Source organism: Convolutriloba macropyga, chromosome 2 (genome assembly GCF_964194025.1).
Source record: "Convolutriloba macropyga chromosome 2, txConMacr16.3, whole genome shotgun sequence".
Lineage (NCBI taxonomy): Eukaryota > Metazoa > Xenacoelomorpha > Acoela > Convolutidae > Convolutriloba > Convolutriloba macropyga.
Window position 1 is genome coordinate 45,902,488 of NC_134469.1, and position 12,400 is coordinate 45,914,887.

The 12,400-nt window shown below is 36.6% G+C and overlaps 1 protein-coding gene across 1 annotated transcript in view; it reads left to right on the forward strand.

The window, feature by feature from the left end:
* Positions 1-12,400, forward strand: part of LOC142358703 (uncharacterized) — a 389,942-nt gene that overhangs the window by 348,927 nt on the left and 28,615 nt on the right. The window contains exons 24-26 of the mRNA XM_075410229.1: positions 2,597-2,823; positions 3,137-3,415; positions 6,811-6,964. Of these exons, the coding sequence (XP_075266344.1) occupies positions 2,597-2,823; positions 3,137-3,415; positions 6,811-6,964 (660 nt within the window). The remainder of the gene's footprint in view (positions 1-2,596; positions 2,824-3,136; positions 3,416-6,810; positions 6,965-12,400) is intronic.

Here is a 12,400-nt window from a genome sequence, read left to right on the forward strand (position 1 = left end):
AGATATATACTAATCCGATTTTTGCGATTCTGTGCAATTTAGTTTTCTTGTTTTATTTAGTTTAATAAGTCTTTTTGGTCAACGGCACGGATTTTTTATTTGGTGTTATGAATAATTGTTTTAGTTTTTGGCGTTGTCTTACAAGTTCAATGAAAACTGTAACTTTATTTTTTACGGCATTTTTCCTGCAAAGTATGTTTGTGTTCCAATTATGAAATGCTGTGTCTTTTTGTTTAGAGAGGAGATTTGGCATGTAATCTTCTGAGCACTGAATGCTTAGTTAAGTCATATGATTTTTTTGGTTCACTTTCTTATATGAATTTTTACTTTCTAATTTTACGAAAACCTCTTTAGTTTTCTTATCTTTTTTGCAATGTTTTTTGTGTTATACAAACTCTAGCATGTATCATTCTAGTTTTCTCGTCCTACCTAGAATTTTTTTTAACTGATTTTTTTTCGTTAAAAATTTTAATTTCATACTTTTGCTAGCTATTTAAAAATTTTTTTCTTGGTTTGCAATTGTTTTAATAAATAATGTACCGCTTAGGATTTTCTAATAATGTACTTTTAGGATATAAAATAAGTGTATTTGGCAACGTACTCCTGACAGTTTATACATTAGGCATTTATCTATTGCTTGCCTCGTCTTTGTTTTATAGAATTATATATAAATATATATATATATGTATATATATATATATATAATATATATATATATGTATAAACATTATATATATATTTATATAAAAATAAATATTCTATATATGTATACAAAAATATATATGTATGTATATAAGTATACAATATGTATATATTTCTCGTCATACCTAGAATGTTTTTTTACTGATTTTTCATTCGTTAAAAAGGTTTAATTTCATACTTTTGCTAGCTTTTTAAAATTTTTTCTTGGTTTGCAATTGTTTTAATATAACGTACCGCTGAGGATTTTCTGGGTTTAGTTTATAAAACTTTGACTGCTATTCGGTTTTTGTTTTTGGGGGGTAGATTCCTAATGATCTATCTTTTGCTTTTGAGTGTTGCTCTGTTCCTTTTGTTTTTTTAAAGGTTATTTATGTTGTGATTTTATTTTGTCTGCTATCTTTAACAAAAAACAAATATATCTTCTTTTCTGTGGTCCTGATTTTCAAGTGTTGCGATTCCAAACGAAGTTATTAAGTTTTTTCTTGATTCCTCTTAATTTTAGTTTTTGTTTTTTGAGGAAAGCAATTTTTAAGGTTGATACCTGCCTCATGTTTTCCGACTTTTGGGTTGCAGAGTTAATTGTGGAGCGCTGATTTTTGTCGGGCGCTGATATTTTTTGAAAAATTTTTTGGCCAATTTTCAACGCTAAGAAATTTTTTTTTTGATATGAAGTTTGCAGTAACATGATATCTCAGTGAGTGTCTTCTGTCAACTGGGTGAAGTTCCGGCGCTTCGAGTCGCTTCGTGAATTGTTCTGGTTATGTTTTTAATTTTGCTTTAACGTTGATGACGTTTTTCGTTTTACATGATTTTCACGTTTGACTGCTGACTTACTTCACTCAGTTTCAACTGAATGGATTTATAATAGCCGCCGTGAGCCTCTCAGTGGCTCGTATTTAGGCGCTCTCCTTTTTACAACTCAACGAATTTGAATTGTATTGGGGCGCTGTCTTTTTCTTTAAGATCTGTTCACACATTTTCATGATTTTTGAAGTGAAATTTGAGTAGTGATTTTGGTCACGCCGAAACAGGAAGTGGAGCGAAAAAGCGAGTGGTTTTTGCGGCGCGAATTTTTTTTGCTCTAATTCTTAAGTAGTGTGAGAAAACGGTGTTTGAACAAATTTCGATTTCTCGCTAGTGGTTTTTTTGTTCACATGCGGCAATTTCACTTTGATTTTTACTGTTTTTTTTTATCGATTCTTTGGATCCAATTTTTTTCTAAACGGTTTTCCATTCCATTCATAGTTCATTTTAGGCCTAGTTTTTTTGTTTCAACCAAATTCGTAATCCTCGCTAGTGGTTTTTTGACCACATGCGGCTTTTTGACATTGATTTTCTGTTTTTTAAGTTTTTTTTATCTGATTTTTTAGAAATGGTTTTCCGAATTCACTCATAGTCAGTTCTAGATCTAGTTTTCTGTTTAGTCAATGAAAATTCTTTGAATTGTACGTCAGGACTTGTCCTGCTATGTTTTTAAATTCGCTTTACCTTTTGATCAGGTTTTTCGTTTTACTTAAGTCACAATTTTCACCGTTGACTTCGGACTTACTTCGGTCATTGAGTTAGTGAGAATTAGGTTATCAAAGTTCATTAACGTATTCATTAGAGAGCTTGCTAGCTGACATTGGTATTAAGCTCATCAGCTTTCAGTTTTGCAGCTGAATTAAGTATAGTTTTAGAAACCAACTGAAACTGTACGCCAAATTATAACACATTTTGACACTGAAAAAAGACAGAAAAAAATTCGGTCAATTTATCTCTTTTTTTCTTTTTTTCTTTCAATCACGATGTGCATCAAGCGCGTCATCGGCGGCTATTTTCCCGCTATGTTTCGGATTTGAATGATATTCGACTGTTGTTTCTGCTCTTCTGACATATGTGAACTGTTGTTTAGGATGGAGCAAGTGGAACGTCTTGAGGAAGCAGAACACATTTTGAGTGCCAGTATGCCCATAGGAGCGGATGCGGGCTTCTTCTCAGACACGGGGGTGGCTGGAGGCCCAGGAGGACCCGGACAGATGGGACCAGGAGGCAACAAGAAGAGGCGACCCTCGATTGGACATAAAATTGGGGCCTTGGTTGGATTGTCCAAAAAGAGCAACAGTCTGACGCAACTGCAAGGTAAAACGAGTTCAACTCTTATAAGGGACAGATGTCTACACTTGGTTGGGGCCAAACGAGGCCGAAGCCCGAGAAAAATCATTAATAACTAGCTCCAAAACCAGCAGTATAATAAACTTAATTCAAACCTACATGAGAAAGTTAATTCAAACATACATAATTCAACTATATAACGCAAATATAACCGTCTACAGCTTATTTAACGGACATAAAAGGCGCGTACCTCGGTAAATTAAATATCATAAACTTGATTTGTAATAAAATTGTACTGTTGTGAAATGAAAGTACCATTCGGACTCATACTTCCTTCTAGCTCCTCCAATTTTGAAGCGAGCTTGTGCTTCAAAAGAGCTGTCAGAAGAATGTAAAATTAACCAATACGACAGAAGCTTTGATATTGGCAAGAAATCGAAGATGGAGAAATGTGGGTTAAAAGAGAACGTTACGATGCCAGGGTGTAAAGAGGACGAACAAATTTGTGCCATTTCGTGGGACCTGTCGGGAAGTGGTGGGCTGTCCGTTTCTAATCGGTCCTCTAGCATGAAGTCACTCAATTCTTCAATGAACACAAGCATCTTATCCGCTTCCAACAGTCAGTATGGTGGCATAACTAATATACATCAATGGATCATTAATCGTGTGGAGTCTTCTCATGCCCTTTTTCGCAGTTAATGGCCCATTGTGTGTCGATATACCAAATGAAGACTTATAGTTCGAGTACTGCAGCAGTGTCGTAAAACTGACCATCATAATCATGTGTGGACGAGTGTTGTGGGAAACCACTTCCTGTGCAATGTGTTTTAGATATGAAATTCAGATTTTCCAGACCGTTGCTTTTGTATGATGTTAATATACGCAACCACCTTTTCATGTGTGACGTAGACTGATTTTGATCCGTGACAGTGTATTTCAGTTGGAAGGTTAAAGATTGCATTTCAAAGCCGGCTAAAGTTACTAGGATCGTCATTACCGCGTGTTTTGTTTTCATCCTTATTTTAACCCATAAAAGGTTGAAATACTGTCAGTTGTCAATAATGAAAAGCTTAGTTTTTTAGCGTCGCTGTATTGCGGTGTTCGTGGTTTTTTACAATTCAAAGAACTTAAATTGTGTTGGGGCGTTGTCTTTTTCGCGGCTCGAAGAGCAGTATTGGTGGAGCGTCTTTTCTGATAGGTAATTAATTGCCGCCGTCAGCCTCTCAACGGTGAATATTTAGGCGCTCTTCTCTTTTTTCAATTCGCTTTACCTTTTGATCACATTTTGTTTGACTTCCGACTTACTTCACTCGCTGTTTCAACTGAATGGTATTTTAATTCTTTTTGCGCCTTGAATTACGTAATGTAGCGAATATAGTCAAGTTCAGAAGAGCAAAATCAAAAGAGACGGGATAAACCCCGGTCATTAGGTCATTGAGAATTAGGTTATCAAAGTTCATTAGAGTTATTGCTAGCTGACATTAGTTTTCAGCTTAATAGCTATCAGTGTAGAAGCTGATTTAAGTATTATTTTAGAATCTAACTGAAACTGCACGCCGAATTAGAACACTTTTTGACACTGAAAAAAAATCAGAAAAAATCTGTCTTTCTATCTGTTTTGTTTTTCTGTTTCAATACCGATGTGCATCAAGCGCGTCAACGAGGGCTATTTTAAACAGTGTTTAGGTTCAATTGCTAAAGTGCAGAGAGAAGGGAGAGTGGTTTTCTGTTCATGTCGCTTATTTGAGAGAGAATGTCAAAAGTTCGCGTGAAAAAATTTTCGCTAATAGAGCATTTTTTGATCACGTGCAGCATTTTCAGTTAAAGGTGTCTGTTTCTGTCAAATTAACTAGCTATTGTGCTTCTGAAAGCATCTGTAGCAAAAATATGCTTTGTAAGTCATAGATTCCATTTTGAGCTCTTTTTTGCCTAGTTTTAAGCTGTTTTTGTATAGTTTGTTAATTTGTTAATAGCCGCATTTGTTCATGCAATTTCAACTGAATTGCGTGCTTGACGTCATTTTTCACTCTTAGTGAAGCCACTTTTTTATATTCCCGTGATTGAGTTTGTGGTTACCTCTCTCAAAAGGACTTCCTAACTCTGAAATTGACTTTTTACTTTAATGCAAAGAGACTAGATTATTTGCTAGAAGCAGCAAAAAGAAAACTGAAACAGATTATTAAACAAAAGAACATCTCAGCATTAAATAAAAATAAGTTTATTGTTTGGTCTGTTTTTTCCTATGTTTTTGAAACTGCAGATCTACTAAGCTATTGCGGCTGTTTTCTGGCACTCTGCCAACTATGTTCATAGCATTTAGGAAGTTTTGTGTTAAAATTTATTCTTATTGCAGTTTTGATTGTCTTTCATTTTGTATGATGATAACTTTGACTCGTTGTTTGAGGAAAATTGGGTAAATTGGATAAATTTTTCACCGTTTTGACTGTTTTTTAGTTTGTTTGCCTAATTCTTCTGATTTTATGCTTATCCCTATAGCTCTTTCGATCAATTCTTAGTTGAGAGTTTTTCTTTAGGTGTTGCTAGTATGAAGTGACGCTTCATACTAGCACTTCATACTTCATTTTTTTGCAGTATTTTTCGTTGTATTTTACTCTCAAACAAAGTTTAGCAATTGTATCAGTCCTGTGTCTTTTATGCAATATGTCTTTGGCCAATTTTTGTCTGACCCAAATGACTTTAATCGATGGGTGAAGCAGGTAGCGCTTGGAGGGCATTAAGTGGCGGAGCAGCTTTCTTAGAGCTTTTCGCCTAATAGGTCTCTAAGTATGGGAGTAGGGGAAACCGTTTTGAGGAGAGACTTTCAAGGTTTGTAAGGTGATTTCTGTCGTCAGAGTTTGCACTCCCTCAGTCATTGCCCTCTCGATCAATGGGGGGGGGGGGGGTAAAATTGGGAATTGAGTTTTGGATGGTTAACTGATCTAACAGAACATTAAAAATTGATGCCGAATAATTGTTGCGAAGACTTTTGAAAACCAGGAAGGGCACTTTCTAGTGAAATTCCGCTAATTTCTATTTTGACGGTTTGTGTTCTTTTCAGGTTTTAGTTATTTAATACTTCTCTGCCAGGTATTCGGTGGGTGACTGATCTAGGAAAATGTAATGAATAATGGTTGGAAAATTTTTCTCCGAATACTACGTGTTGCAAACTACATTTTTCATTTTTCTGTTTTCAATTTTTTATTGGATTTTTTCCAAGTGCTTTTTTCTAGCCATTTTTAGTCCAGTCGTGTTCTAGTTTTTTTTTGTTCAGCCATTGAAAAATTTTTGGATTGTAGGATAGAACTTGTCATGCTATTTTTTTTGTTTCGTCGTCTGACACTTTTTCGTTTTATATTTGCTAAGGTAAAAATGCCAACTTTTTGGAATGAGTTCTTCGTCTGACTAGCGGCGTTTGCGCGCGTGACCTCATTTCTCTCTCGCTCTAGCAATATGTTATTTTAACTTGCGTGATTAAATTTTGATCATTTGTGACCTACGTCACTCAATAAAATTACATTTGCGCTTTAAAAGTCAAGTTTTATTTGATTTACTTTAAGGTCAAACGAACTCATATGTGTGGTAAAGGTCCCTGATGAAAATACTTCGACATAATGAATTTTAACAAGCTTTATTAATTTATCGCTGAATTTTTTACATTGCTTTTTGAGTTTTTTGAGCCAACTTATATCTAAATCCGTTTCTATCCTTATGATACGGCACACAAATCTATTTTGGAAACTATTCCGGTAATATGCCAGCTATGTATTTCAATAGTTACGAAGTACGCCAGTAAATTTTGCCTAAAATTGATATAGAAAAAAAAATCATGGAGAAATGAGCGTTTCACAACCGAAAAAATATCGTTAAAATACCATTTAATACCGTTGAAATATCGGTCGAAAGGTGTAGCAGGGCAATTTGTAAAAGAGCAATTTAGACTGAATTCTATAAGCCAGGTCATGTAAGTATTACATCGACATGTATTCTTGATTGACTTAGCTGGGATACTTTCAGATGCCAGGAACAAACGTATCAGCATTCCGCGGACAGCAGAGGTCGGTTTCCACACGCATGACGACATGAAGAAGTACTTGCTGAGCAGAATGGACAACCAGTCCTTGCACTCTAGTTCAGGCAGCACTGGAGCAGCCTCTATGGACGCGTCCCTGTTAGTAGAGACTTCGATATCCTTCTGTTAAGCCTTTTGTGACCTTTTTTCTTGAGATATTTACGTAACAGCTTTGATGTTCTGTTTCAACTTTAATTTATTGAACGCGCACTGGCTTCCTACTTCCATATTGTCACTATCTGATAAATGAGTCGGCACACATTTAAAAAAAATTCAATTAAATTTGTGTATTCAATTCACTGGGAATTTCTGTCAAACGCAATGCAAAAGCTACATAATTGAATCGGATTCTTAACTGATACTCATTGTTATTACGCAAATGGTTTGCATCAAGTTCTGTCAATTTTTATACACAAGAGAACTATTTTATCTACCCTTTCGCCTACTTTGCTGATTTTTCAACATTTTGATGCTTTTCTGTCAATTTCAATTCGCCGTTCGGGCGTTCTTAGTCTTAAAACTTTGACCCCCCGCAACACAGATCCGCTCACTCAGCCCTCCCCCATAAGCTCAAACCGTCCACCCTCATCCAACTGGAGATTTAGACACTCTTTCGTACAGCCCTCTACAACCTACGCGCCCCATTGCTAGACCCCACCCTTTGAAGTCAAATTGGTGTTGTGATTTTGGTCACGCCGAAACACGAAGTGGAGCGAAAAAGCAAGTGGTTTTGCGGCTTGAATTTTTTTGCGGCTTGAAATATCGCGGCTTGAAATTTTGCGGCTTGAAATTTCAAGTAGAGTGAGAAAACGGTGTTTGAGTAAAAATTCGCTTTCTCGCTAGCGGTTCTTTTGTTCACATTCGGCAATTTCATTTTGATTTTAACTGTTTTTAATAGCCGCCCTCATCTTCTCAGCCGGCTATTATACCGCTCCTAATTTTTTTTACTTCGTCGAACAAAAAAATGTTTCGCTTTACCTCATTTTGCCGCTTTTTCATTATTTTGCGTGAAATCTTTTTGACTTCTCTAGGCTAGTTTCTCTCTTCTCTCATTCTGCTAAAGGTGATTTTCAACATCAGTTACTCAGAAGGCAATTCAAAATGAACAGAGTCCGTATAAAAAATGGAAGTCAGAAATAGAAACGGGATAAACCCATAAAGCCCAATTTTAGATGCGCGTTATTTGAACTTCGTTCCTATAAGTCTTAGTTACCATCTCTAATGCTTATTGGTATTGATATTAGACCCTGTAGCCTCTCTCTAAGAAACAGAAGTACGTTCAACGACGAAATGCCATCAAAATAAATCGGACTTAAAAAATGTTATTTTACAAAAATCTCTTTTTTTTCAATATCTATTCTTTCAATCCCATTCATGCTTATTCCAATCAACGGCGGCTATTTTCCGGCAATCTGCCGGGTATGTTTTGATTTTTCTGATCAGATTTTTTTGAATGGTTTTCGCAAGCCACTCATAGTTCTTTTTAGGCCTATTTTTTTGTTTTTTGTTTGAACCAAATTTCCATTTCCCACCAGTGGTCTTTTTTGTTCACATGCGGCAATTTCACTTTGATTTTTACTGTCTTTTCGATTTTTTGGTTTGGATTTTTTTCTAAATGGTTTTCCCAATCAATTCATTGTTCATTCTAAGCCTATTTGTTTGTTTGAACCAAATTTCAATTTATCGCTATTGGTTTTTGTTCACATGCGGCATTTTGACATTGACTAGTTATTTTTAAAAATTTTGATCTGATTTTTTTAGAAGTGGTATTTCCTAAGACAATCATAGTACGTTCTAGTTCTAATTTTTTGTGTTGTCAATGAAAATTCTTTGAGTTGTACGTCAGGACTTGTCTTGCTATGTTTTTTTTAATTCGCTTTGGCTTTTGATCGTTTTTCGTTTTACATAAGTAACAACTATCACGTTTGACGTCTAACTCACCTCACTCACTATTTCAACTGAATGCTTTTTAAATCCATTCACTCAATAATTTACGCAAGACAGTGATTATAGTCAAGGTCAAAAGCTTTCAGTTTGGAAGCCGATTTAATTGTAGTTTTTGAATCCAACCGAAACTGCACGTCGAATTAGAACACTTTTGTCAATGAAAGAAATAGAAAAAAGTTTGCCCAATAGATCCCTTCTTTTTTTCTGTTTCAATCCCGATGCGCGTCAAGCGCCTCATCGGCGGGTATTTTCAGCCAATCTGCCGGCTATGTTTATTAATTGCCATCAAATGAAGTTCGATGCAAATTTTTGTAAACGTGTCTTATGCAAAATTTTTAATGGACTGTTTTTGGGCTTCTGTTCCGGAACATTCTTTGACTTCTTGAGTGACGTTTTGACGCCGGAGTTCTTCTTTTTGAGTGATCTAAGTTGCTTTCTTTCTACATTAAAGTGTTGCAATTTTAGAATATATTTTGAGCGGAATAGACACCTCCTTGGCAAGCTTTCGTTCCGGTGTTTAAGATGTTGACTGGCGTTCTGGTTGTCTGCGGATGGAACCCCTGTCATGTCGGAGTTTTTTGAACCAATAATAAATTCTAAGCTACAGCCCTTCTAAATTAAATTGCCGCGGCATGTTTGAGACCGGTTCATCCGACGTTAGGCCGTTTGTTTAGTCTTAGCTGCCAGGTCTCATTTGCATCTGGCGGGTATGGAAACATTTTGACGCCTCAGTAGGCAAAAGTATAATGATTTGTAATGATTCTGTATGTTACTGCTGGATTTTTTAATTGCCCTCAGACAAAGTTTGTAGCAATTATATTAGACCTGTTTTTTTCATGCAATTTTTCCTTTGACCAATTTTTTTGTAACTTCTGTTATTTTTCTTCCTCGGAAATGCAATAAGAATGTAATGTCCGGAGGGCACTAATTTCTCTTACAGCATTTTGGCTCACTAAACTCTAAGTATGCGATTCACCGAAACTGTTTTGGAGGCATAACTCTATCGTGTCAACGCCGGTTTCTAGTTTGACCTCTCCTCCTGACTTCACTCGTTTCACCCCCCCCCCAACTTAGGCCTTAATCCCCATACATGCAGTTACCATCGTTACACCACATACCATCGTTAAATCCCTAAGTCAGCTGGGCGGTCGGCCTGATTCTTAGTTTGACCCCCTCCCCTACTTCACCCCCCCCCCAATCCTTGCCCCTGAATATCGTTCCAACCGTAATCATGCTTGACCCTCCTTCTCGCACCACATCCCCTCCCATGCTCACACCGTGTCCCTTCAAGCTAGCTGAAGCCCGCCTCCCTAAACCAGAGATAGCTATTGACGGAGCCAACCGCGCGCCAGTTGTTTGAGAGCAGTTCGCTCGACGTTAATCTTTTGTTTTTTATTTTTTATCTGCAGCCTATCGAGTTTTTTTGGGTCCATATAAAAACTGGGATTGTTATCGTGTCTTAACGCGTTTAACATTTTTATAGTGTTTGCCCCCCACTCCAGTCAGCACTCCGCTCAAACCCCCCGCCCTGATGCTAGCATCCGTGAGACTCAGCTGGCTGCTACAAAGTGAACTGCTCGGCGTGATTTCAGAGCGTTTCGCTTGAAGTTAGTTGTCTTTGTTTTTAATAGCCACCGCCAGCCTCTCAAACGACTATCAATTAGGTGCTCTTATTCTTTACAATTCAAAGATATTGAATTGTATTGGGTCACTGTCTTTTTTAAGATCTGTGCACACTTTCTCATGTTTTTTGAAGTCAAATTGGCGTTGTGATTTTGGTCACGCCGAAACAGGAAGTGGAGCGAAAAAGCGATATTGAAATTTTTTGCTCTAATTTTATAGTAGAATGGGAAAACGATTTTTGAACAAAAATGTGCTTTCTTGCTAGTGGTTTTTTTGTTCACAGGCGGCAATTTAATATTTATTTCTACTGTTTTTCGATTATTTGGATAAGATTTCTTTTCTAACTGGTTTTCCCATTCCACTCATAGGTCTTTCTAGGCTTAGTGTTTTTAACCAAATTTTCATTTCTCGCTAGTGGTTGTTTGTTCACTAGCGGCAATTTCACTTTGATTTTTTCTGTTATGCGACTTTTTGGATTAGAATTTTTTCTAAATGGTTTTCTCAATCCACTCATCATTCAATATAGGCCTGGTTTTTTGTTTGAACCAAATTTCAACTTTTCGCTATTAGTTTTTTGTTCACCTGCGGCATTTTGACATTGATTTTCGGTTATTTAAAAAAATTTTGATGATTTTCTTAAGTGGTTTTCTCTATTCACGCATAGTACGTTCTAGGTATATTTTATTGTTTAGTCATTGAAAATTCTTTGAATTGCACGTCAGGCCTTGTCCTGCTGTGTTTATTTCTTCTAATTCGCTATAACTTTTGATCAGATTTTTTCTTTTATATAAGTCACAACTTTCACGTTTGACTTCTGACTTACTCACTGTTTCAACTGATTGGTATTCAAATCTATTCACTCAACGAATAACGCAAGATAGTGAATATAGGCAAGGTCAAAAGAACAAAATCAAAACAGACGGGATAAACCGATAAAGCCCGGTCGTTAAGTCATTGAGAATTAGGTTATCAAAGTTCATTAGAGTGTTTGCTAGCTGATTGATATTAAGCTTATTAGATTTCAGTTTAGAAGCCGAATTGGCCGATGGATCTCTTCTTTTTTCTTTTTCTGGTTCAATCACGTTGTTCATCAAGCGACTCAACGACGGCTGTTTTCCGGCAATCTACCGGCTATGTTAATAGTTGCCTTCAAAGGATGTTTGAGGCCAATTTCGTAAGCGTGTCTTAATGCAAAATTTTTAATGGGCTGTTTTTGGGCTTCTGTTCCGGGACGTTTTTTGACTTCTTGAGTGACTTTTTGACTACTGAGTTCTTAATGAGTGATCTAAGTTGCTCTCTTTCTTTATTAAAATTAGTTGCAATTATATAATTCATTGTGAGCGGAATAGGCACCTCCTTGGTAAGCTTGTGCTCCATTGTTTAAGTTGTTGACTGGCGTTCTGGTTGTCTGCGGATAGAACCCCTGTGAGGTCGGAGTTTTTTGCACCCATAATATATTTTAAGCTACAGCCCCTCTAAATTAAATTGCAACAGCATTTTTGCGACCGATTCGTCTGACGTTAGGCCGTTTATTTTTAGTCTTAGCTGCCAGGTCTTATTTGCATCTGGCGGGTATGGAAACATTTTGACGACTCAGTAGGCAAAAGTATAATGATTTATGTTGATTCTGTATGTTGAAATGCTGGATATATTAATTGCCCTCAGACGAAGTTTTTAGCAGTTATTTTAGTTCTGCTTTTTACTGCAATTTACCCTTTAACCAAATGTTTACTCTGACTTTCTTTTACTTTTCTTCCCCGGAAATGCAATGAACAGGTAACGCCCAGAAGGCCTTTACTTTCTCTTAGAGCATTTTGCTCACTAAACTCTAAGTGAGCGATTCACCGAAACTGTTTTGAGGCATTATTTAATTGTGTCAACGACAGTTTGACCCCTCCTCCCGACTTCACCCCTTTCAACCCCCCTCCAACTCAGCCTTAATCCGCATACCTGTACATCGTTACA